Consider the following 27,024-nt stretch of genomic DNA (forward strand, 5'->3'; position numbering starts at 1 on the left):
TAAAAAGTATCTTAATTACCCATCAGTGGAGGAAGACAATTAATAATCACTATCCCACCCGTGAATTAAAATCTCTTCAAGCACAGTTTAAACTTTCTTTTATATACTGAACAACCCGTCCTTTACATTTTCTTTAATCTTATTCATCATAGTTAATAGCTCACCTTGCAATCTATTCATGTCTTCTCTATCTCATTTATTTACTACTATCTATAGGGAGAAAAGGGTTGAAGAGAGTTAACATTCCTTTAACCCCCACTACATGCCTGGCAGTATGCTACCCACTTTGAATATATTACCCAGTTTCTATCCCAAAACTGAATTCAGCATCTAAAATTTTAATCTTATTTCTTTACGTATTTATTACTTCTCTCCCTCATCAGAATTTATGTTCAATGGCAACATGGATCTTGCCTTGTTTGTTATTTCTTCAGATCTGGCACACAGGAGCTACTCAGTAAATAGGTGCAGATCAAAGAATTAAGGAATATAACATCAGAGCTCACAAATACTCAATTTAGCTCTCTTTTTGGTGGTGCAAATCATTGCCCACTCCAGTTATATCTACCTTGTTTTGCCCTTAATTTTGTCATCTATAACAATTGTTGTTATATATTTGTTTCAAGTGGAATAGGATAATCTGTTTGAAAACTTCATTTTCCCTTTATTCAAAAAATGTAATCCTAAAAATATTTTAATGTATTTATATTCAGCATATCTTTCAATGCTATGTAATTTTTTTAATGATGTGTAATTTCTATATGCAGTGTTACTTTTTCTGCTCTTATTTATATGAAAAAAGAAGAAAATGCTGATGCTCTGATAGTCTCAAATTCTGTTAACATCACCATAAGGCTTAAAAATACTCATGAATATTGAGAGTTCCTTACAGAGGGATAAATTGCAGTTAATAATAGACTTATAATAAAAATAATCATTTTTACTTCAAAAAAAATTTATCTAACAAAACAAAGCATCTACATAAGCCTAGAATCAAATTGCTAGTTCCTGTTAGTGAAAAAGAGAAAATCTAGGTTTGTCCTCAGAATACATTCTTCAGTAAATATTTGGGGCATGGTTTATCTCAGTAAGAATATCTTAATATCCAGCAACATCTTAAAGTTCTACCTCAATTTTGAATAACTTCTTCATTCTTAAATATCCTCAAAACATCCACAGGGTTAAAAAGGGGGAGGGAGAGAGCAAATACTATTAATGGTACTGTAAAATACAAAAATTGAGTGAAATAGCTGCTAACAACAGCAAGTCAGTTAAGACCAAGATTTTTCCTCATTAGTTAAGCAAAATACTCTACCCAAGAAGCTGGTAATTGGTAATTGCAATGTTTCTCTGACTAGCCAAAAACAAAAAAAAAACAAAAAAAAAACAGAAAAAACAAAAAACCTTTAAAAAAGATTTTCTAATACTCTAAGGGAGAAAGCAAAAGAGCAGTAAACATTAGAGGAAATAGAAATCACTCATAAAGAATGACATTGTACATATAAAATTTTATTTAAAAAGAGCTCACAAATGTCTTACATTGTTTTTTGCCACAGATTCAAATCCAAGTTCTTCCAGATGCCACTTTATGCTTATAGCTCACATATAACTTTAAAAAAACATTTAATTCAAATGTACCAAATGCAGCAAAGGGCTTAAAAATAGAAATTTCAAAGTAAATACTCATTTAGAGACACCAGCAAATAAATCTGACCTTTTCAAGTGGCTTTCCCAAAGAGTTTCCAATCAGTTTCCAGTCATTTAAGACTTCTTCAATTTTGGAAATAAACCTAGTAATGAGAAAAAAACTTTCTAAATATGTAACAGCGCTTTTTTCTTTTTTACTACTGTTATACAATTTCTTTAAAAAAAGTATTTTTTAAATTAATTTATTTAAGAGAGAGAGAGAGACAGAATGACAATGAGTATTAATGGGCCCATTTATGGGCTCAGCACAGAGCCCAATGTGGAGCTCAATCTCACAAACCATGAGATCACGACCTGAGCCAAAATCAAAAGTCAGACACCCAACCAACTGAGCAACCAGGTATGTCAAAAAAGTATTTTTTAAATTTCAACATTTTTATCAGAGAAGGCTCAATAAGTTTAGTATTATTAGTCTAATTTATGGATATGGAATAAATGTGGAAATAATCCTCTGCAATCCAAGAATTTTTAAATTCTGGTTTTTTAATAAATTTTATTTATTTATTTAAGTAAACTCTACCCCCCAGTGTGGGACTCAACCTCACAACCCCAAGATCAAGAATCCCAAGCTCTACTGACCAAGCCAGCCAGGCATCCCAAATTTTAAAGTCCAATGCTTACCCAACAAAGGCAATCTGCTTCCATAAAATTTAAATTAAGAATTAATAAATCTCAGGGCACCTGGGTGGCTCAATCGATTGAGCATCCAATTCCTGATTTCAGCTCAGGTCATGATCCCAGGGTTGGGGGATTGAGCCCTGTGTCCAGCCCTGTACTAAGCATGAAGTCTGCTTGGGATTCTCTCTCTCTCCCCCTCTGTCCCTCCCTCCTTCTCATGCTTTCTCTCTAAAATAAAAAAATAAATAAAAAATAAAAAAGAGTAAGTCTCTATATTAGAATGTATATAATAAATTTGGAACAGAAGTAAAAACTGACAGGAGTGCCTGGGCGGCTCAGTCAGTTAAGCGCCTGACTCGATTTCCGCTCAGGTCACAATCTCACAATTCAGGAGGTGGAGCCCCATGTTGCGCTCTGCACTGACACTGGCAGAGCCTGTTTAGGATTATCTCTCTCCCCCTTTCTCTGCCCCGCCCCCTCTCAGGTGCATGCACTCTCTGTCTCTCTCAAAATAAACATACATTTAAAAAAAAAAAATGAAAAACTAAAAGGATACTACTAAAAATAACTATGAAACCAATGATCTTTTCCCTACCCTCAAAGTAACTAATCTATTTAAATTAACTTTTCCTTTGAAGATATTTAGGAATTGATTTGCCTACCTCTCCCCTCAAAAGAAAACATTTAGGAACTTTGCTCATTAAAATAAAACATGTTGCTTATGCTCTGTCTCTTGGTCACTGAAGCATCTAAATAAAGAATTTCTCCCATGGAAAAAAAAATAATAATAAATAAACAAATAAATAAATAAATAAATAAAATAAAATAAAATAAAACATGTTTTGGGGCACCAGGGTGGCTCAGTCTGTTAAGTGTCTGACTCTTGATTTTGATTCATGTCACAATCTCACTGTTCAGGGAATCCAACTCAGCATCAGGCTCTGTGCTGACAGCACTGAGCCAACTTGGGATTCTCTCTCCATCTCTCATCCCGTTCCCCACTTGCATACTCTCTCTCTCTCTCTCTCAAAATAAATAAATTTTTAAAAAGTAAAACTTTAAAATGAAAAATAAATAAAACATGTTTTAAGGGACAGCTGGAAAGAAACAACAAGTAGATTTGTCAGCTTTAAGGAATAAATGACAGATTTTAATACTAATCACTATATAATCTTTAAATCTACTGATGAACCAGATCTATTAAAAAGAGAATGAATTCTGACTAGTAATATGCTCAATCAGCAAATTAAAAACTGTCAAATCTCAGTAGTACTGTTAAAAGACACTTTCAGAAGGCTTTTATTACTCCAAAAAGCTAACTTAAGTATGATGTAATCTAATAGCAAAATTGCTCCCCTATAACCCTACGTCATATTACTAGAGTACTAGAGTTAATTCCAGTCAAAATATATTCAAAGCCATCAGGTTTTTTCCCTCAGTGACATTATCAGTTAATATTTACATTTGTTTTAAGACAGTAATGATAGTAATGATAAACCAGAGTTATTACAATTTAAATGAACCTTGTAATCAAGTCCTCTTTAAGATGAAAGGCAGTATTAATATACTGACTCACTTCTGGGCAGTTCAATCAAAAGGTTAATTATCAGTTTGAAAATGCTCTAGAAAGAAGTTAACATGTTTACAAAAAAAGGAAATAAAAATTTTTATTGTATCCACATGTGAGCAAAAATTTGCAAGTAAAATGTACATTGTATTTATAAAGGAAAAAAAACTGGAAGCTACCTAACTGTCTAAGTGCACAAAAGTTGTAAATTAATGGTATATCCACTGAATGAAATAGTATGCATCCATAAAAAATCAAGTTTGAAGACCATTTGAGGATATAAGAAAATGTTCATTTCATACATTAAGTGAAAAAATTGAAGCTATAGAAACAAGTATTAATATGCTTTGACACAGAATGCTTATAAAACACTCATAGATTAGAAGAAATTTTCTCAAAATATTAATAGTAACAATCTCCTGGTGGTACAGTTACAGGTTTCTTATATTTTTCTTTTTTATTCTACTATGAAGTATTATTTTAATAAAAATTGTTTAAGATAATATTGCTTTCACAGTAAAAGGAACATACTAAAGTACTTATTTTATGAATTCTATCAGTTACTAGCTAAAAGAGAAAAATTGGGTTCTACTGAAGTATGGAGATTTGACCAAAAAATTGAATAACTTTACCCCTGAAAGCTCTCAAGACCTCAGCTGAAGGGTCTTTTCCTCTGACTCCTCATTCTGTTAGGTTCCTTTGTCACATGCTCTTGTAAAACCAGGTTTCTTTCCCTTCTCAGTTCTTATTTCAATTTTAATTACAGACTTATGTGTATCATTATTTGACTCATGTCTGTCTCCTTCATTAGACTGTATGTTAAGAGCAGGAATTGTCTATTTTTATTGATCACATCCCTATGCCCTGCACTGTATTTGACAAACTGGCACTCAATAAATATTTCTGCAAAGGATAAGTGATTAAAAAGTTAGGTGGTTTTTTTTTTTTAATTTTTTTTTTTAATGTTTGTTTATCTTTGAGAGAGAGAGAGAGAGAGAGAGAGAGAGAGACATAATGCGAGCGGGTGAGGGCAAAGAGAGCGGGAGACACAGAATCCGAAGCGGACTGCAAGCTCTGATCAGGGTGCCTACACATGGATCAGGGTGTCTAGGTGGCTCAGTTGATTAAGCATCTGACTTTGGCTCAGGCTATGATCTCGTGGTTCCTGGGTTCAAGCCTGGAATCAGGCTCTGTGCTGACAGCTCAGAGCCTAGGTCCTGCTTCAGATTCTCTATCTCCCTCCCTCCCTCCCACCCCCCCCCCCCCCCCGTCAAAATAAACAAATAAACCTAAAAAAAAAGAATCCCAGGGGTAACCTAGGTAGTTCAGTCGCTTAAGGGTCCAACTTCAGCTCAGGTCATGATCTCATGGTTCAGGAGTTCGAGGCTCTGTCCAGCTCTGTGCAGACAGCTCTGAACCTGTGACCTGCTTGGGATTCTGTGTCTCCCTCTCTCTCTTCCCCTCCCCCTGCCTCTCTCTCAAAAATAAAATAAACATTAAAAAACTCAAAAAAAAAAAAAAAAAACAACCCCACACAGATCAAAGGTTTTATTTTGTTCTTTTCCATTAATATTAAACATTCTGGACACAAAATATCTACCCAATACAGCCTTGCCAGTATGATTATGTCTAATTGACTTTTCTTTTTGGGGGGGCACCACAAATCAAACTATTATACCAGCAGGGATCTTTTATATTTTACTATGTCATCTAATGACATAACATGTACAAATTTCCTCTCCAACCAGAAAGATTACAAAATGTTCCAACAAACTAAATATTGATCGGACACCCAGAAGGGTCTCTGTGATACCGACCAGAAAGTTTCTCCATCTAAGCTATCACTCCTCCACAAAGCTGGGTTTCAACTAATTTCAATGATACAACGATTTCTCTCAGCTGTTCAGAGAGGTTTGCTGAGCAGAGGAAGCCTGGGCACATGACCCACTGAAATGCAACAACTTCAACCGAAGGGTTCCAAAGCCATCTGCAGCCTGTCTTAAAAGGTTATTCTAAAAGACCGGATGGAGATGGTGGGAAAGTAGCAGATGGACAACCACCAGCACTATGAAGGCCTCCTCCAGAAATGGATATGCGACGTACACAGAAGGAAAAGGCAGCTGCGAAGTTCACTGCTTATGATCACAAAATGTGTTAAACGGAAATGAAAACAGGAACGGACGTGGTAGCCACGGACATTGTTTCTGCGGGTGGGCAACAACCGTTCTAAGGAAAGTGCTCTCAGAGTAAACAAAACTTTTTCTGAAAGCCGCATCTCAGGTGTTTGGCTGATGGGGGCGGGCCCGGGCTGTTCAGACGCAAGAGGCTTACTTACAGCTGCCTAGAGACCGGAGGAGACGCAGAGCTGGGGGCTCGCGGGTCTTACTTTTACCGCAGAATTAGTGTCACGTGTGGTCTATGTTGGGGAAGTGGCACGAAGACTCCGGGGCCCAAGGTACTGATAACCAAGGATACGACTCACTCACCTTTCCCATTCCGAGGCAGTGGTGAAGTCCGTGATCTCAAATACCTCGGACTCGGGCTACGGGAAAAGGAAGGAAAGAAAAACAGATTGAGCCCCGGGGCGCTGACACGGAAGAGAGAACTTACAGGCAGGGATAGAAAGAGAGCAAACGCCTCACCTCACTGTCGGCCGCCATCTTGAGGAGCGCCGCGAAGGGCGCTAGGTATTCTGGGAAGAAGAGCAGGGCGTTTGGGGAAGGGGGAAAGGAGGGCGGGGCCGGGCCTCGGCGCAGCACCGCCCCCTGGTAGTGAGTCCTGTTTGGAAGTCGTCAAAGGCTGCAATCATTTGATTTAGAACAAACAAACAAAAAAGCTTTGAATTTGAAATATTCCTGTAAAGTAATGAATTCAGGAAAAGAACACAAGCAAAGAGGTAAGACAAGGTCCTAGATTCCTGTGGATAAAATTATATTAAAAACTCCAGGGGCGCTTGGGTGGCTCAGTGAAGCGTCGAACTTCAGCTCAGGTCATGATTTCCTGTTAGTGAGTTTTGAGCCCTGCGTCGGGCTCTCTGCTGACAGCCCAGAGCCTGGAGCCTGCTTGGAATTCTGTCTTCCCCTCTCTTTCTGTCCCTCCCCTGCTAGTGCTCTCTCTCTCAAAAATAAATAAACATTAAAAAAAAAAATTTTTTTTAACCTCAACCACGTTGAATTGAATTTTTCATTAAACATCTGTTTATTGATTGCAAGGCTCAGAGCTAGGTGTTGTAATGTCCACCCTCCTCTACCTCCCTCAAAGAATTTACACAGTTGGTTCAGTCATGAGATAAAGTCGTGCTAGTTTTCTGGTTTCTGGGAAAAGCAACATACTGTTCAATGAATACTTCATTTTTTAAGCCATTGAGGAACAGAAGGGGTGGCAGCTAGCAGTTGACAATTATAATTCATACATACTGAAGTATATGTCATGAAATGACACCATGTCTAGGATTTGCTTGAAAATAACGGGAGGGGGAAATGAGTAGGGCTAGGAATAAAACCAGATTAGATATTAGTGGATAATAGTTTAAGCTAATGATGTGTACATGGGTGTTTATACTATTCTCCCTACTTCTTTTAGGTCTGATAATTTTCATGATTACAAATTTAAAAAGATTAAATCTCATTTAAGTTTTGCAACCTACAAAAAGGAAATTGGTGATAGAAGACTAAGAAATTCAGCTTCAGCAATAAAAAAATTTAATCTTAAAATAAGCATTAGATATATCAGAAATTTGATGATATAGATAGGGCAGATGAGGAATCTAAGGTCAGAAGAATTTTAACAACAATAGGTATTGCTAGTGCCAAACCTTGAACCCTTGTCTTCTAATGTTCCTTCTAGTTTCTGCCTACCATATCAATGAGGGATTGTGAGTTACTACTGCAGCAGTCTTTCCCAAGAGGTCTCAACTTGCATCCTCCATTCATTTTACAAGCACTTATTAAACACCTAACTATAAGCCAGTCACTGTGCTAGAATAGTAAGTTGTATTGTAGATGTGGTCCCTGACCTCAAGGAACTCAGGGTCTAATAAGGAAACCAGAAGTTTGCTGCACAACAGAAGAGGTGCTGCATATATCAGCATTAGTATTAGCAACACAAGGTCAATGGTAATCTTGACAAGAAGAATCTTGGAGGAGAGCAGAAGGATAAGATATCATAACCAGGTTGGGAGTGCGGAAGGCTTCTAAGTATGTCCAGAGGCTCGAAGGTAGGAAAGTCTGATCTGACCAATGAACCAAAAGTGAGCACTTAGAGCATAGTATTGGTGATGCAGTTGGAGACATAGGAATGGGCCAGACCATATAGGGCACTCTAGGCCAAGATTGGACTTTATTTGAAGCACAGTGAAAGTCACTGAAATGTTTTAAGCAAGAGACCAACGTGATCCAATTTACATTTTGCAAAAGTCTAGATGCTTTATGAACAGAACCAGGGGAGGGTTGCAAAAAGAAGTAGGGACAGCTGGTGACTATTAAAGCATCCAGTGAAAGATGATGGTGTGAAGGCTTGGACTAGGGTGGTTAGCACACATGGTGACTTATTTGATATGCATTTTGGAGATATGATAGACAGGACTTGATGATGGATTAAAAGTAGAGATAAGGGAGGGGTGCCTGGGTGGCTCAGTCGGTTGAGCATCCGACTTCAGCTCAGGTCATGATCTCATGGTCTGTGAGTTCAAGCCAAGCGTCAGGCTCTGTGCTTACAGCTCAGAGCCTGGAGCCTGCTTCAGATTCTGTGTCTCCCTCTCTGCCCCTCCCATGCTTGTGCTCTATCTCTCCCTCTCTCAAAAATAAATAAACATTTAAAAATAATAAAAGTAGAGATAAGGGAAAGGAGGGAATCAAAGATAATTTTCAGGTTTCTGGCCCAAGGAAATGTGTCGGGATGATGCCATTTCCTGAGATGAACAAGACTGGATGGAGCAAGGCAACCAGTGTTTGCTTTGGGAAGTGTGAAGTGCAACAGGTTTGTAAGATACTCAAGGAGAGTTGTTAAGGAGAAAACTGAGTGTAAGACTAGGACTCAGAGGCAAGACCTGAGGGTGAAGATAATAATTTGGTAGATTTTAAGACACAAGAACAGATGAAGTGATTTAAGAAAAGAATATAGCGGCACCTGGGTGGCTCAGTAGGTTAAGCGTCTGACTTCAGCTCAGGTCACGATCTCGCGGTCCATGAGTTCGATCCCCGCATCGGCCTCTGGGCTGATGGCTCAGAGCCTGGAGCCTGCTTCCGATTCTGTGTCTCCCTCTCTCTCTGCCCCTCCCCTGTTCATGCTATCTCTCTCTGTCTCAAAAATAAATAAAACGTTAAAAAAAATGTTTAAAGAAGAATATAGAAAGAGAAGAAAAGAAGCCTCATCTGAAGACCTGAAAACATTTTATATTTAGAGGATGGATAAAGGAAATGTATGCCATGAAAGAGGGAGGAAAGTAATGGCTAGAGAAATAAGAAAGCAAGGAAAGAGGATGGCACAGAACCCAAGAGAAGAGTATGTTTCAAGACAGTAAATATTGAGTCCTGAAAAGCAAGTAAGAGAAAGATAGGGTCAAGGGTGATCAATTGTTATTGTTTCTTGGGGTTTTCCTTTGTCTTTGAGGCAGAGGAGAGCAGATATGTTTGTGTACTGATGATAATCTAAGAAACTGATGATGAAAGGGAGGTGGGAGAGTTGAAGTTCCCGTGAAGGTGAGAGAGGAGGAAATCCAGAGCTGGTGGCACCATTTACATTGCCTTGAGAAGTCCTGCTTCAGAAGGGACTCCCCACCCCCACCCCATGAGTAGCACTCCCTGGAGTTATGTGCAGCAAGGTGGAATTCAGAGCACGTATACCAGTGAAGGAAGGATATGTGGTTAGGTTGGCTTTTTTTGAGAAGAGAAAGAAGGGAAGAAAAAATGGGTAGAGACATAGACACTGGAAGATTTGTACATACCAAAGGAGGAGAGTTACTTGTTCACTTCACTTTTTAAGATTCCCACCAACTGAAATAAGTCTGTAGGTTTTAAGGTCAGACAAATCCAGGTTCAGCGATATACTAACTACAGTAGATGACTTGGGGAAAATTACTTAACTCCTATAAACCCCAGTGCCTTCATTAGTAAAATAGGACTTCTAAGACCTCTTATTGCAAAGGATTATGGCAAAGATTTTCTATGTCTCTATGTGAAATGGTTAGCACAGTGTCCTGGCATGTAGTAGATGATCGACGGTGGTGGTAGCATTTATAATGAATGCACCATGAAAACCAGAAAATGCTACTCACATGTAAAGCAGTACTTTGTTTTTTTTATATTAAATATAATTTATTGTCAAATTTATTTCCATACAACACCAGTGCTCATCCCAGCAGGTGTCCTCCTCAATGCCCATCACCCACTTTCCCCTCCCTCCCACCCCCCATCAACCCTCAGTTTGTTCTCAGTATTTAAGAGTCTCTTATGGTTTGCCTCCCTCCCTGTAACTTCTTTTCCCCTTGCCCCTCCTCCATGGTCCTCTGTTAAGTTTCTCAGGATCCACATATGAGTGAAAACATATGGTATCTGTCTTTCTCTGCCTGACTTACTTCACTTAGCATAGTACTCTCCAGTTCCATCCATGTTGCCACAAATGGCCATATTTTATTCTTTCTCATTGCCAAGTAGTATTCCACTGTATATATAAACCACATCTTCTTTATCCGTTCATCAGTTGATGGACATTTAGGCTCTTTCCATAATTTGGCTATTGTTAAAAGTGCTGCTATAAACATTGGGGTACAAGTGCCCCTATGCATCAGCACTCCTGTATCCCTTGAGTAAATTCCTAGCAGTGCTATTGCTGGGTCATAGGGTAGATCTATTTTTAATTTTTTGAGGAACATCAACCCTGTCTTCCAGAGCGGCTGCACCAGTTTGCGTTCCCACCAACAGTGCAAGAGGGTTCCTGTTTCTCCACATCCTCTCCAGCATCTATAGTCTCCTGATTTGTTAATTTTAGCCACTCTGACCGGCGTGAGGTGGTATCTCAGTGTGGTTTTGAGCATTACTTTGTTTTTCCTCCCTGCTTATCCATGAAGAAGTTTCAGTACATACCAAAATCAGAAACTAAAAAATCACAAAGACTTTGCTACATGAAGTTAAATCTTAGAAACTATATGAAATCGCTTTCTTGAGTTGCTAGGTAAAGTTTTCTTCTGAGATATTTTTGGCTTCTTGTCTTCTCCCTGGAGAAACTTTTAAAATAAGTTATTTGCTAAAGGAAAGTGTGAAACCAGGATGCTAATGATGTAAAGTACCCAGGGGAGACACACTTTTATTAGATTTTCACTGGTTCACAAGGCAGAAAAGATTTTGTTTCTTCAGTATTAAGAGCTCTTTTGCTATACATCCAAAGGCAAGGGTTTTTCTGTTGCAAGCACATTTCCTCCCTGGCATAATTTTCAGTTATTTCAAGGTGTTAACCAGTAATAGCCAGGGGGAGAATTTTGACGCATAGGCAATTTAAGGGATTAGATGCCTGGAAAAAAATCACCGTTGGCTTAGTCCTCAGAGAAATGTGGGGGCATAACAGTTTAATTAGGTCTTAGCGAGATAGCAAATATTGTGAGAGGAGAAAGAGCAGTGGGACTACACCATCCCCATCTACCTGGATGCCTCTGTGCCGCGACAGCAACTACAATAGAAGGTACACGTGGAAGACAAACACCTGCTATGAAAATAAGAAACCCTTAAGAGAGAAATCTCTAAAGCACAATTTTCAGACAGCATTTGTTTTCACTCATTCAGTAATATTAATCAAGTCATAGCAATGGTCAATCCTATGGAGGTATTCAAAGACTAATCCCTGCCCTCGAGGTGCTCACAGTCTGAGATAAGACATAAATATAATATGGTTTAGAAAGAGATGCGTGATGGCTAATCCAACTTCTTAAAACTCTTTTTTAAATCAAGTGATTCAAAAATATCCAAGTGACCTTTCAGAACACACAATATTTTCATTCTCTCTTTTTCTTTTAATGTTTATTTATTTTTGAAACAGTGCAAGCAGAGGAGGGCAGAGAGAGAGGGAGATGGAGGATCCAAAAGGGGCTCTGTGCTGAGAGCCCGATGGGGGGTTTGAACTCATGAACTGTGAGATCATGACCTCAGCCAAAGTCAGACTCTTTACCAACTAAGCCACCCAGGTGCCCCACACAATATTTTACATTCTAAACAAGTGCTCCACTATTTCTGGAACTAGAAAGAGGTACAGTCACCAAGGCAAGGAATCTCTGGAGAATTTTAAGAGAAATGATTAAACTCCATTCTTGTTAGGGAGAGTGAACTCTTTTAGCCACAGATGATTAATAAAGGCAAGATTTTGGGTCTAATCCCAACCTTCTTTTGCATTGTGCTGTTTGTTCTAAGGTTCACTAACTACTTCTACATTAATAGTATCTTCAATTGCTTGCTGATCTTCTCAGATCCCTTTTAAGTTATTTATTTTGAGAGGTAATGAGAGAGAGAGAAAGAGAGAGAGAGAGAGAGCGAGCATGGTGGGGGTGGGCACAGAGAAAAAGAATCCCAAACAGGCTCCCCACAGTCAGCACAGAGCCCAACCTGGGGCTCGAACTCACAAACTGTGAGATCATGACCTGAGCTGAAATCAAGAGCTGGACGCTTAACCAACTGAGCCACCCAGGCACCCCTGCTTGGATCCCTTTTAACATTCACTTCAGTTTAGTTTCTAACTAAACTACATGGGCTAATTTCCATCTCATCTGCATCTGCCATTTTGCTGCAGATAATCTCCTATTTTCCATTTATCTCTGTTCTTTGCATTGGCCCACTTACTGCAATATACTGCAATATACTGCCTGGTAAGAGATCCTTAAATCACTATTTGTCACCAGAGGTAGACCTAAGAATCATATTTTAATTTAAATTGTTCAAGTGTTATACAAGTAATGAGAATGTCTTCTCATAAAAAAGTTCAAATCATATGTTTAAAACAAATGGCCTCCTTGACTGTCTTTTCAATTCTCATATCCTCAAGATAAAATTGCTCATACGAGTTAAGCATGAGTTTTTTCAGACCTCTTCCTATGTTTTACATACATATTTGTGTATTTGAAAAATATATTCTTACCTTCTTTTTAATCAATTTTTTGCACAAATAAGAATGTCTTATTCTAAGTGTTTTTCTTATTCTAAGGCATTCTTCTAAGTGTTTTACTCATATTTAATTCGTTTCATTCTTATAATTGCCCTGTGACGTAGATAATGTTCTTATTATACACCCTTACTTTACAGATGACGAAACAGGCTGAAAGAGCATTGGTAACTTGCCCAAGCTGTATGCCTGCTAAGTGATCAGGCTGGCTCCTGAGCGTGTGCTCCCAACCACATCATGCAAGTATCATGTTACTGTATATGCATTATTCGGCAACCCGCTTTTTTTTTACTAAACTATATGACTTGGATCCCATTTAAGACATGATATAAAGCTCTTTCCTCCTTTTTTAATCTGCTGCACAGCATTCCAGAATTCAAAGCATAGATGGTACTACTTTTTATTTGTCTTCTGTGACTTGACATGTAAGTGATCTACTGTTTAAAGCTATTAATAACATCCTTCAGGATGCCTGGGTGGCTCAGTCGGTTGAGCATCTGACTCTTGATTCTGGCTCAGGTCATGATCCCAGGGTTGTGGGATCGAACCCCACATTGGGCTCTGTGCTGAGCATGGAGCCTGCTTGAGATTCATATTCTCTCTCTCTCTCTCTCTCCCCCTCCCTCCCTCTGGCCATCCCTCCCCTGCAAAAACATAATAATTAAAAAAATAACATCCTTAGATGGATGACAAGTACGTGGGGGCTCATTATACTATACTGTTTACTTTGCATGTTTGAAATTTTCCAAAATAAATTTTCTAAAAAAAGTTTTCTGAAAAAAAACTAGGGTAAAATTTCATTATACCTGAATCTTTATGATCACATGTCAGAATGCACCCTGTAGCAATGCTCTAGGGTGAATACTGAGAAATGGGGATACCAAGCTGAAGAATGTGTGCATTTTAAAAGGTAATAAAGGGGCGCCTGGGTGGCTCAGTCGGTTAAGCCTCTGACTTCCACTCAGGTCATGATCTCACAGTTTGTGAGTTTGAGCCCCGCATCGGGCTCTATGCTGGCAGCTCGGAGCATGGAGCCTGCTTTGGATTCTGTGTCTACCTCTCTCTCTGTCCATCTCCTACTCATTCTGTCTCTCAAAAAATGAGCAAATTTTTTAAGGTAATAGATAGCACCAGATTGCAATGTCCAAAGTGAATGTTACAAATTTACATACCCTCTAATAGTGTATAATTGTAGCCATTTTTTCACACATTTAATATTATAATAACTCTCTTAAATTTTTGTCAGTATGCTAAACAAAACATGGTTTGATTTATGTTTTCCTGATCCCTGGTGAGCTTAGCCAGTTTTACAAGTGTTTCTTGGTCATTTGTATTCATCTCCTATAAAGAGTAATTTCACATCTTTCACTTGTTTTTCTTTGGTCATTTATCTTTTCGGCCATTGATTTAGGTTATGTCACCATCATATTTTTCCTGACCCATTTTAATAATCTTTAATCATTTCTATCTGCACCTCTTCTTCAATTAATTTTCATTCTTGCAGTCAGGAGGATCTTCCTAAAATACAGATATGATCACATCTCTCCATGAATAAAATCTTTTAATTGTCTCCCAGTTCAGCTGGAAATAGTCCCACTTCCCCTCCACCCCACCCCTACCATCCCCCCGAGCCCTGCCATGTGTGTTCTGCTTTTCAAACACACACACATGAAACAGTATTTTCAGCGTTTCATGCTTTTATCTTTCCCCTGGACATGCTGTTGTTTAGTTTATCCTGCAGTATCGTTCCATCTGTGATTTTCCTGGTGAACTATTTGTCCTTCAAATTCAGCTCAGATAATTCTCTGAAGGCTCCCTATGCCTTTCTGTTATGGGCTGAACTGTGTTCCCCCAAAATTTATATGCTGAAACCCTAATCCCTAGAACCCCAGCATGTGACTATATTTGGAGTTGACTTGCAAAGATGTGATTAAGTTAATGGGACCATTAGGGTGGCCCCTGATCTAATCATATGGGTGTTTTTATTAAAAAGAAAAAAAAGAGATTAGGCCATGTGGAGAGACATCAGGGGTGCCTGTGCACAGAGAAAAGACCGTATGAGAACAGTAAGAATCAGCCACCAGCAAGCCAAGGAGAGGAGCCTCAGGAGATAACAAATCTGCCAACACCTTGATCTTGGATTTCTTAGCCTGTAGGACTGTGAGAACTGTTGCTTAAGCCACCAAGTCTGTGGTATTTTGTTACGGAAGGCCTAGCAAACTAATTAATATACCCCAGCCCTTCCAACTCAGAAAGCTAGGCATTCCCCTTCCATGCTTCCCTAGAGCCTACTACATAGCTCTGTGGCAGCCTTATCTCCTAATACAATACAGGAGTCTCCCCTTGTCCTCAGTCTTGCTTTCCCCAGTTTCAGTTCCCCAAGGTCAACCACCCTCAGGAAGCATAATATCCTCCTTCTGATGGATTGTCAGCAGGTCAGTAGTAGCCTAACACTACAGCACAATGCCTGCATTGTTAACGTACTTCATCTCATCACATAGGCATTTGATCATCTCACAGCATCGTAAGAATGGTGAGCACAGGACAATAAATTGTTCTGAGAGACAGAAAGACAATGTTGATATAAGTTTTATTACAGTATCATGTCATAATTGTTCTATTTTCTTATTTTCTTAGTAATTATTGTTGCTGATCTCTTACTGTGCCTAATTTACAGTTAAACTTTATTATAGGTACAATCTGAGGTTTCAGGCATCCACTGAGAGTCATGAAGCATATCCCCTGACAATAAGGGGGGACTACTGGATAGTCCTTGTTTGCATGCTTATCTTGCCACTGTTTCTGAAAACTCATGTTTCTTGAAAAAAACATGATTTGAATGAATGACTGTTTCTCAAAATGAGAGACAAGAGAAGGATTACTGTTTTTAGGAACCGACACAAAGATTCATGGATTGCGGACCAGCCTAAGCCCAAAGATAACACTGCAGAAATCCTAAACATGAGAAAGTACAGTACTTATAACTTCCTCTTGGCATAAAAGCTAAGAAAAAATACCATTCCTGCTGGCAGCAGAAACAAGGAAGTTTGTAGAAAGTAAAATAGAGAGGGATACTGGGGTGGCTCTGTCGGTTGAGCTTTCGACTCTTGATTTCAGCTCAGGTCATGATCCCAAAGTCATGGGATTGAGCCCTACATTGGGCTCTGCGCTGAACATGGAACTTGCTTGGGATTCTTTCTCTTTCTCTCTCCCTCTGTCCCTCTCCCCCTGCTGTCTTTCTCTTGCTAAAATAAAAGTAAAAAACAGAAAGTAAAACAGAGTAACAACCTGCATGTGCTTGGATTAGCGTTAAAGTGCTCCAGGCTGAATGGGTGATGGAAGAGTATACATAAACCTAGCAATCTCTGAGTGGTCTTTTACCCTGAAGTGTTCATTCATTTGAGGAGTATGTGAGTGAGTGAGTGTGGGTGTGGGTGTTGCGTGTTAACATAGTAAGTGGTGAATATTTCAACATTGCAGTCAGGTTGCTTTGATTCAGGCCCTAGTGCCGCCATTTATTAGCTTAAATTTCTTCTAAGCCTCAATGTTCTCATCTGTAAAATGGATGAATAATGATGATTATAGAATCAACTCCTTGGCGCTGTTGTAGGGGTTAAATGACGTCATTCATGTAAAGGACTAACCTAGTAAGCATTTAATAAATGTTAGCTGTTACTATGGTAAAGTATTTTTTTCACCTTCTTCAGTTGAACATATATAACAAGTACATCTGTAGAATAAAACCCCCTGCATCCTCCAGTAAGTTGCATTAAAAAATCTAGCAGCATACAAATGGCAGATGACCCTATGTTTTAGAGTGCCTGAGTCTACTTCCTCATGAGAGTGTTTTTGTTGTCCAGAATTTAAAGTCTCTTTCAGCTGGGTTTATTAGCGTTTATGACTGGGACAAACATGCAGTCTGTTAACTGAAGACCTTGTTTGGGAATATCACAACTCTAGACAAGAAATATGTTCTCTGGGGCGCCTGGGTGGCGCAGTCGGTTAAGCGTCCGACTTCAGCCAGGTCACGATCTCACGGTCCGTGAGTTCGAGCCCCGCGTCAGGCTCTGGGCTGATGGCTCAGAGCCTGGAGCCTGTTTCCGATTCTGTGTCTCCCTCTCTCTGTCCCTCCCCCGTTCATGCTCTGTCTCTCTCTGTCCCAAAAGTAAATAAACGTTGAAAAAAAATTTAAAAAAAAAGAAATATGTTCTCATGTAAGAATTTCCATTCACTGGTGCTTTTTCAAATATGACTCTAAGAATGCAACCAGGGTTTGGGGTTAACCTGTTGGTTTCTCTCATGCTGCAATTTATATTCAGATTCAGAAAGGCATCCTTCTAGCACATCATGGCAATTACAAAGGTATGGTTTTCCTGGAGAAAATTTCACTGCATAAGATGATAACGGCAGTTGTGCCAACCATGGAAGGACACTAACATCCAACTCTTTTAAGCACTTAAATGGCAGCTTTGAAGAGTGTACAGTGCTTGTTTTCCTTCCTGGACAAGATTGTCCTGCCTTCAATTCTCAAAGCTAAATGCACAGTGGATGGTTGCCTGGGTGACAGCCTGTAAACTAAGCAGTCTCTTTGCAGCTAACTGAAGGGTTTGTGCACACAGAACCAGCTTTAATTATTTTTTTAAGTACTTTGAGCTGTGCAACATTGGAAAATAATCAAAGAAAAAAAATCTATATCTATGCTGCTTTTAAATGGATCCCTCACTGAAGTGTTGGTTGACAGCTGCCCCAGAAATCTGCCACCAAAAATTAGGATGACGTGGACTGCTGTTTTTCTCCATCTTTCTTCAACTGTGTATCAGCTCCCACAGCAAAACACGACATAGGTAAGCCAAATCTCCTTTTCAGCCCACTTTAGGTAATGCCATATGTTGCAACATTTTTTTCTCCCCAAAGGTTGTCCCAGAGGAGGAACATCAGGTAAACTGATAGAGGAAACTGTCCTAATCTCAAATAATTATATCCTTAGAGTTGCCGTAATAAACTATCTTTGATTTTTCAAATATTGAGACAATCCTTTCTAATATTTAGGCGATCTAGATCACAAGCTAAACTGGTAAGGGGAAGAAAAGTATACAATACTTGGTTCGATTTAAATATACCTAGGGACAATCTTTTATTTTAGTTTAGTCACTTAAATACGTGATAACTTTACATGGTGTAAATCTTCTTGTAAACATTCAGTATGATATATATGAGTCCTAGCCGTATTTTCTCAACGTGAAAGGAGATTCCCGTTGCTCTAAGTCTTAATTACATAAGATGTCAAATGAAACGTAAGCAGGGTAATAAAATACTTTGTTTTACAAGTAGGTTCGATGTGGGGCTCGAACTCATGAAGTAAGATGTCATGACTTGAGCCGAAGTCGGACACTTAACCAACGGAGCCACCTAGATGCCCCTAGTTTATTTCTTTTTAAAACATTTTTTAAATTCCAGGGGCACCTGGCTGGCTCAGTCGGTAGAACATACAACTCTTAAACTCAGGGTCAGGGGTTCAAGCCTCACATTGGTCATGGAGCCTACTTTTAAAAAATTTAATTCCAGTGTAGTTAAAATTACAGCCTTATATTAGTTTGGTTTAAATCTTAATGTTTGTTTTTTATTGAAATAGTAGATACTACTTGTGAAATGCTCTCACTCAAAGGTTACATTAAAGAATTAAACCACAACTCTTAAACACTTATTGTCATTTCATTGCTAAGGGTAATAACTTTGGAAAGAAATTCCTTTGGGGGTTTATTTTCACTTTATGAGTAAACTGGTGATATAAATATATATTTCTTGCCTAGTCATTATTTGAGTATCTGATTTTTAGCTTTACTGAAAGACAGGTTTTAATTATTCTTTATTTCTGAAGGTGTTTCTTTTACCTGTGATATTGCAAGTACCGTTGCACTTTCCAAAATAAGTACATAAATTCATGCTTGAAGCTGTTTGCTGGGACAGATATGTATACTGATTTTAAATTTATCTATGGCCTAATTTCAAGTGAATCATTTGATCCTTCATCCCTTAGGAAAGTTCCAAGTACACTGCTTATTCAATGCTAATGTTAATGATGATTAAGTGACAGCAATCAACCAAATGTCTGCTTCCCTTAGAAGAACTTAAAGAAAATAGGCAGGCCCTACCAGTGAGAGTATAAATTGATACAGCTATTCTGGGGAATAATCTGGCAGTATTTAGTGAAATTAGGTATATTCAGCTCATTCACCTGAGGGAAACTTCTGCACAGTGTATAACATGGCCTGAACAAGTGTATTTCTGCAGTGCTGTTTATGGAGTGGGAAGTTGGAGGCAACTTCCATGTCCATAACCAAGGGACGGGATAATAAAGTATGGTGGAAGCATACTATACAGCCATTAGAAGCAAACAACCAGAGGTGCATGTAAGTATAAGGTTAAAGCTTAAAAACAAAGCGTTAAGTTAAAAAGTAAGCAACAAGATCTATATATTACAATACATGCACACATACATAACAGCACCATATGCCTTTAAAGATATCTGCATGTCTGAGGCTTCTTGTGCACATTAGATTGGGTCTTGTGAGGCACAGGGGAGCGGGAAAGAAGATCAAAAGTGAAGAAAGAAAAAATAAAATAAAACAAGAGGAAAGCTAGACCCAGCCCAGTACTGCTAATGGGTATGATTAACCCCAACCTTTCTAGCTAGGATCCAAACAAGGAGATGAAAATAGGCGTATTTTACAAATGTTCCTTTAAATGCCAGTTGCGTTAAGTCTTTTTGGGCACTAGCGCCCACACATCTCCCGTGTGATATCTCATTTTGCCAACGTCTGTGCTTCGTTTTACTCATCGGTAAAATATGGATAATAATCCTCCTCTCCTGATGGTGTTGTTTGGAATAAAATAGATAAACTATATATAAATTATTTAGAATAACATATGGCATGTACTCAGCATTCAATAAATGTTGGATATTACTGCTGTAATTATTACGTTATCATTATGTAATGGTACTTTGTTTTTTTTTAATGTATGAGATTTATTGTCAAATTGGTTTCCATACAACACCCAGTGCTCATCCCAAAAGATGCCCTCTTCAATACCCATCACCCACCCTCCCCACCCTCCCACCCCCATGTAATGGTACTTTGAACAAAAGTAAGGAGAGACTTGAGGAATTGATTCTCTATTTCAGCTTATTCTCTATTAGAAATTTAGGGGGAAAGAATGGGTATTTATCCTAGGAAGTTTATGTCAAAAGGATTACATGGTAATGTTAAATACCAATAATAAAATAAAATGAATTGCAAGAAAGATTGTGGATTGGATTCTCATCAGTGGGTCAATGTTTCCAGAAGTTGTCTAATGATAGAAATCACCTGAATGCTTGCACAAAGAAAGGTATACCCTGGAAATGGTAAAAAAAAAAAATAAATAAATAAATAAATAATAATAATAATAATAACAAGTGGTTGCCAGGGGTTGAGGGACAGGGGCAGCGGGTTGAATAGATAGAGCACAAAAGATTTCTAGGGGAAACTACTTTAAATAATATAAAGGTGGATACATATCGTTATACATTTGTCCAAAGTCCTAGAGTGTACAGCACCAAGAGTGAGCCCTAAGAGTAAATTCTGAACTTTACATAATAATGATGTGTCAATGTAGGTTCATCAGTTGTCACAAATGGACCATTGTGGTGCTGGATGTTGATAATGGGGAGGCTGTGTATGTGTGGTGTCAAAGAGTATATGGGAACTCTCTACCCTTTCGACTCAGTTGTGTTGTGAACCTAAAACTGCTCCAAAAAATAAAGTCTATTTAAAATGAATCAATAGGAGCGCCTAGGTGGCTCAGTCCAACTTCCGCACAGGTCATGATCTCGCCGTTTGTGAGCTCGAACCCCACATCCGGCTCTCTGCTATCAGCATAGAGCCTGCTTTGGATCCTCTGTCCCCCTCTATGTCTGCCCCTCCCCTGCTCGTTCCCTCTCTCTGTCTCTCTCTCTCAAAAGTAATAAACATTTTTTTAAAAAACCTGAGTCTATTAAAAAATAAATAAAACCAGTGTATTATTATTTTTTAAATTAAAACAAAGAATGCGGAGAGTCTCCAGCCTCAAACCATACATACTAAATCAAAAAGAACCTGGGGATCTTTATTCATAACAAAGGGACAGCATAATTCTTATGCTCAAGCTAGTTTAGGAAACTGAACTAAATTAAGGCCACATTTCTTTGATTCAAGGAAACAAGATATCCTATTTACCTTCTGGCTCTGTTGCTGACCTCATTGATTATCATTCTGTAAAACAAATGCCCCCCTCCCCCAGCATCAGGTCTTCCCCAGTTGCTCAAACACTGCCTCTTGGACTCATTTTCATTTTTCATGGTCGATCAGTCACAAACCCTTTAAGCTTTACTTTCAATTTTTATTTTTGCCTTTCTATATCATAATAACCTTCCCAAAGTCCCACTGTTCCTAAAACACACTCCTTTTTTAAAAAATGTTTATTTCTGAGACAGAGCATGAGTGGGGAGGGGCAGAGAGAGAGGGAGACACAGAATGTGAAGCAGGCTCCAGGCTCTGCGCTGTCAGCACAGAGCCTGATGCAGGGCTTGAACCCACAAACCATGAGATCATGACCTGAGCCGAAGTCAGTTGCTCAACTGACTGAGCCACCCAGGCACCCCATACAACACACTACTTAAAACTCTCTATGGGCTTCCCATCCTGGTTAGAAGTAGTATAAATTCCCATCTGGTCCACTTTCTCCTCATTGACCCTGGGTACTGGCCTTGTTCCTGCCCTTTCCCTCATCAAAACTGTCTTTTCCTCTTCTCTCCAGCTCTCCAAATATTATCGATACCTTTTTTCCCATGGAGTGCTTCAGCCGTGTGGCCATCCCATTTCTCTGACATCATAAGATTCATTATTTGTTGCTTGCTTTGACTCTTAACCATGCATTTTTTCTCACAGTTTGTCTTAACTACATTAAAAAAAATTTTTTTTAATGTTTATTTTTGAGAGAGAGACAGAGTGCAAGCAGGGGTGGGGCAGAGAGAGAGAGAGAGACACAGAATCCAAAGCAGGCTCCAGGCCCTGAGCTGTCAGCACAGAGCCTGATGCAGGGCTCATATTCATGAATCGTGAGGTCATGACCTGAGCCAAAGTCGGAGGCTTAACCAACTGAGCCACCTAGGCACCCCATTGCTTTAACTATTTTATGTTATTTTTGATTGTGAATAGGTCAATAAAAGCAACTGAAGGACATATAGTATCCTCTTAAACGAATGGATGAATTTATCAAATAGTACTATGTCTGGAGTCAAGTACATGTTCTCTTTGGAAAAAAAAGCTCTATGTAGTCTGGTCTATGAATTCTGAAGGCATTTGTGTATTTAGAACATTAAAGGCCAATTCTAGACATTTTCTTGCTTATTTTTGTTAACTTTTATCTACAAAGTTGTACTACGAAATGGGCTTTTTGTTCTCTTGCTTTCAACAAAATGCCAGTTCATTGCAAGTAAATTGCCCATTCAATGAAATAGCGTGTGTCTACATGCAGTGACTATGGTATTGGAAGCTGAAGTTGGAATATAGGGTCTGATACATGATTTTTTGCTGTTTCCAGCAGCAAGAGGCTCCATGGAGAAGGTAATCTGGTGATTTCAAAAATTGCAGTCTAAGATATTCAATGATTTGGAAAACCAAAATGGGATGTTTAAAATAAGGACTTTCATGGAAAATCTAGAACAGTGGCCACCATGCTCTTCAATGACTCACACTGTATTAGAGTCATTGCATATACAAAAGTGTAAGGCATGGAATGTCCCTGCTGCTGGGGAGTTTATAATATTGTTAGGAAAATAGGACTTTCATAAAGAAAATAGTTACAGGGATTTTACTAATCAATGCTAGAGAAAATAAAATCCTGCAAGAATTTTCACCAAAGAATGTGCCAACTCTTTGTATATAGTATTTCAGATCCTCACCAACCATTTGAAGAGGGAATTGTCATTTCCATTTTAGTGATGAGGAAATTAAATTTGGGGAAATTGAATGACATGCTCAAGGTTACACAGTTGGGAATCTATGGATGAGGGATTGAAACCCAAATTCTTTCAGGCTCCAGAGCCTATGCTCTTTCCATTCTGGTGTAGATCCATCCTTTCTTCTCCTATACCACAGCAGATCTCACAAAGTCATGGTGAAAATTGTTATTTCTAATTTAAAACGTATGCAAAAAACCAAGGCTGGTGGGATTATTGAGTTTTCCTCTTTTTCAAAATTGTCTTTAAAACTGTTACAATATTTTATACATAAAAGAGGGAAAGAGGTGACACTAAAGATAGACTATGTTACATTTGAACCACCCATGCTTTGTTGACTCTCATTTAATTGTTTCTCTTCTTTGCCAGGCAAATTTATGGACTTAGCAAGATGAATAAAAATAAACTGATTCATGATTTCCTGGAAGTAGTTTCAAGGGGTGATGTGGAACTCATCTGTGACTATATTAGTAAAGTCCATTCCATCCTTGGAAACCTTAACTTTCAGCATCCAACGACTGGAAATACACCTCTCATTACTGCAGCAGAAGAAAATCTAACAGAGGTACCATGTGATGTCCTGGGCCCATGGGTAATCTTCTAAGCTAAAGATTCCAAGAATGAGATGTTTGTGAATAGCATAATCACTTACCTCCATGAAAGAATGCCTGAAGACAGGCTTCAAGGGGGATAGGAAAGGGCTTAGAATGAGGACACTAGGATGAATAAGACACATTTCACTCAACACAGCAGGCTGATGCCTCTGTAATGTCTTGAGAGTCTAAATGCGTGTGAACCCTCAACCCTGCCTGGCCATCTCAATTAGCCTCTCTCTTCACTGTATTCTTAGCTTTTTTTCTCTTCTGGCTCCTTCCTATTAACACTTTTTAAACAAATTATAAAATGTAGCGTATATGCTAATATATATATATGTATGCAAATATATATGTACACAACTTATATATATATACAACGTAGCATCTATGCTAATATATATACATATATACAACTTAAACACAAATGACAGTAGCACCCAGGTACCTACCATCCAAGCCAAAAATTAGAACGTTGCCTTGCCTCAAAAGCCCTTTATGTGCTCCTCTTGAATTGTGTCCCCCACCCTTCATAATCGTTATCCTGAATTTTAGGGTAATCATTTCCTTGGTTTTGCCATCTCTGCTTATATTCCTAAATAATGCATAATGTACTTTTTCCTGTTTTTGAACTTTATAAAAACAAACTTATACTACGTGTGTTCCTCTGTAACTTGCTCCTTCTCTTCATTATTTGTTCTTTTCTTAAAATGTAATTTATTGTCAAATTGGTTTCCATACAACACCCAGTGCTCATCCCAACAAGTGCCCTTCTCCCTGCGCATCACCTACTTTCCCCTCTCCCCGACCCCCCCATCTACTCTTAGTTTGTTCTCGGTCTTTAAGAGTCTCTTATGGTTTGCCTCCCTCCCTGTCTGTAACTTTTTTTTTCCCCTTCCATTCCCCCATGGTCTTCTGTTAAGATGTGGTTTGTATATACACTGAAATACTACTTGGCAATGAGAAAGAATAAAATCTTGCCATTTGCAGCAACGTGGATGGAACTGGAGGGTATTATGCTAAGTGAAATAAACCAAGCAGAGAAAGACAGATACCATATGTTTTCACTCATATGTGGATCATTATTGGTTTTTGAGATTCACCCATTTTGAGACATGTAGTTATGGGTTTTCACTTTTACTGATATCTAGTATTCTATTTATGCCACAACTTATCTGTCTCTCCTACTTTGATGGACACATGTGTGCTGTCCATATTTATGTTATTACTGACAATGATGCTACTTTCCATTAGAACTTAACGTGCTTAGATATCTCCTTTTTGATGACATATAAACAAACACTGATCCCACATCGTCCTCTAATCACATCCTTTCCTCTCTCAGACCTCTTCATCTGCAGATCTATGTCAAGAACTATGAAAGATGTAAGATTTTACCATACTTACAAGCTAACAGGTTAGCCTGCTCCAATTTCTTAGACCCTTGGCATAAGGAACAAAACTGGTTCAGAGACAAAGGGCAGTTTATTACTCATAACAATAACATTAGGCAGAGTATTATCAGTTTTGTATCATTTACCTTGGTCCTGATTCCCACAGGATGGTAGGAAGAGGACCAGATGACCTCTGCTCAAACAGTAGGTTGGATTGCAGGGGAGGAACTCTAACTTTAGGGAACACAAATCTCCTATAGTAAGGAGTAGTAAGCTACTCCTTGCTTGAGAGGGAGAGATCTTCCAAGGCTGTTCACTATACAGCTTGAAAAGAGACCCTGGGACAAAGGCAGTCAATGCCTCTGCTCATAAGACTTGTAGAAATGTGAGACCAAGGGAGACTTGTCTCCTGAAAATATCTACCCTTCATTTATACATTGTCTTGGCTTCTGGTGAATTTTCCCATGAGCATACCACTCTGACTAATCTGATCAACAGAGGCTGGAACCAAATCCATTAATTTGTCTCATACAACATTCAGTTAAAACTGCTATCAATAGAACTCCAAGGAGCAGAATGAGGCCATACTGTAGATTAGCATCAACCATGCAATCCATGGTCCTGAACACCACCAGCTGAACAAATCCCATAAACCAGATGGTTTTCTCCTTAAGTTTCTCTGTTGATCTTCTCACTTGGTCCAAGTCATCAACCCAAGTATAAAAGTCTGTATTAGCCATTGCACAGACTTCATCTTGGCCCACAAGGAGGAAGACTAGGGCAATTTTATCATTCATAACAACCCTGGCCATTGTCTTGACTGATGACCTGAATGTCCTGCAGAGGTGAGGTGGTATCATTGATAAGTTTAGGTAAAGGCAGGAACAAATTTTGTTCTACTTTTTCTAATTGGACATCTGTCTTAGCGATAATTGTCCACAGTGGCACATAAATGACAAGTCAGCCACCCCTCTGGGAAGCTCCCTCAAGTAACCTGGCAGCATCATTTTGGGGAGAGCTCTGAAGTCATCTGAGGCTACATCATCTACTGATGGTATTTACTTAAAAGATTTGAAGGTCTCTTATGACCACCCCTAAAGCGTAAGTCATCATGTTTTCAGGAGGCATGTAAGTTAATGCCAGGTTTCTCTACAAAAAATATAATCCTGGGGTATCCCTTGGGGACAAAAAGGTGTGCTTATAATTGTTGGGCCCCTCTGAGTGGGACCTACATTAGTCAAGGGGCACAGGTTGACAATGTCTCCCTGTGATCTCTCAACTGGCTGGTAGATCTTAGGATTCCCAATTCAATCTGAATAATGGAGTCTGGCTCTTGATTTAGGAGAATTATCAGTCCTATTTGTCCCTGCCAACAGCCAGGCAGCATTCATGCACCCTACAGAATGAGGAGTGGTGGCTGCAGGGATGGTAGTGGGAAGAAATCTGGAGGTGTAGACAAGTGTTTTTTAGATGGAAAGTGCAAGAGGCAAAGCTGTTGGCTGCAGTTAGTAATAGACTTCCTGGTAAGGCTAAGGAAATTGGCAATCATGTCATGAACAGGGATGTTTGGCAAGGGATAGAAGACCTAGTAGTCAGTTACTTTTAAGTTGCTTTGAATGGTTTGGGAGAGACACACCAGGACATTTTCTTTCATGAGGGAAATTCCCAGGGTGGTTCTGAAGAGCAAAGGTCATCAATGTCCCTCCCTTCCCTATACTTCATGGGACTGAAGATGTTCTCTTTTTAGGTACCAGGGTCATTGCTTTCCCTCAACCACCACAAAGACTGTGTATCCCATTTCAATGGCTGCAACTTCACCCCTGTGTCTGAAACAGAGTTCTCTACTTTGTGCCCAGTCTGTATTGATGGCTGTGTTGCCATGTCTAATAAGATGATGGGTTCAGGCAGCAATGGAGGCAATCTGGGTTGTGCAGGATCGTTCACTAGTTTTATTCCGGTCTGTCT

At 39.0% G+C, this 27,024-nt stretch overlaps 2 protein-coding genes across 8 annotated transcripts in view; one reads left to right on the plus strand and one right to left on the minus strand.

The window, feature by feature from the left end:
- RAB3GAP1 (RAB3 GTPase activating protein catalytic subunit 1) overlaps window positions 1-6,606 on the minus strand; it is a 112,191-nt gene extending 105,585 nt beyond the window's left edge. For 2 of the 6 annotated variants that reach the window (XM_060625997.3, XM_081796375.1), the window contains exon 1: window positions 6,379-6,434. In XM_060625997.3, the coding sequence (XP_060481980.1) occupies window positions 6,379-6,387 (9 nt within the window). In that variant the 5' untranslated portion in view covers window positions 6,388-6,434. Of the gene's footprint in view, window positions 1-1,714; window positions 1,791-6,378; window positions 6,435-6,534 lie in introns of those variants that run through there. The other 4 variants (XM_060625995.3, XM_060625996.3, XM_081796374.1 and 1 more) reach the window with 4 other exon arrangements.
- A 10,630-nt stretch (window positions 6,607-17,236) lies between these two features.
- MAP3K19 (mitogen-activated protein kinase kinase kinase 19) overlaps window positions 17,237-27,024 on the plus strand; it is a 60,860-nt gene continuing 51,072 nt past the window's right edge. For both annotated transcript variants that reach the window (XM_060625973.3, XM_078451351.2), the window contains exons 1-2: window positions 17,237-17,877; window positions 23,442-23,637. In XM_060625973.3, coding sequence (XP_060481956.3) covers window positions 23,464-23,637 — 174 coding nt within the window. In that variant the 5' untranslated portion in view covers window positions 17,237-17,877; window positions 23,442-23,463. The remainder of the gene's footprint in view (window positions 17,878-23,441; window positions 23,638-27,024) is intronic.

This window comes from Panthera onca, chromosome C1, assembly GCF_046562875.1.
Source record: "Panthera onca isolate mPanOnc1 chromosome C1, mPanOnc1 haplotype 2, whole genome shotgun sequence".
Lineage (NCBI taxonomy): Eukaryota > Metazoa > Chordata > Mammalia > Carnivora > Felidae > Panthera > Panthera onca.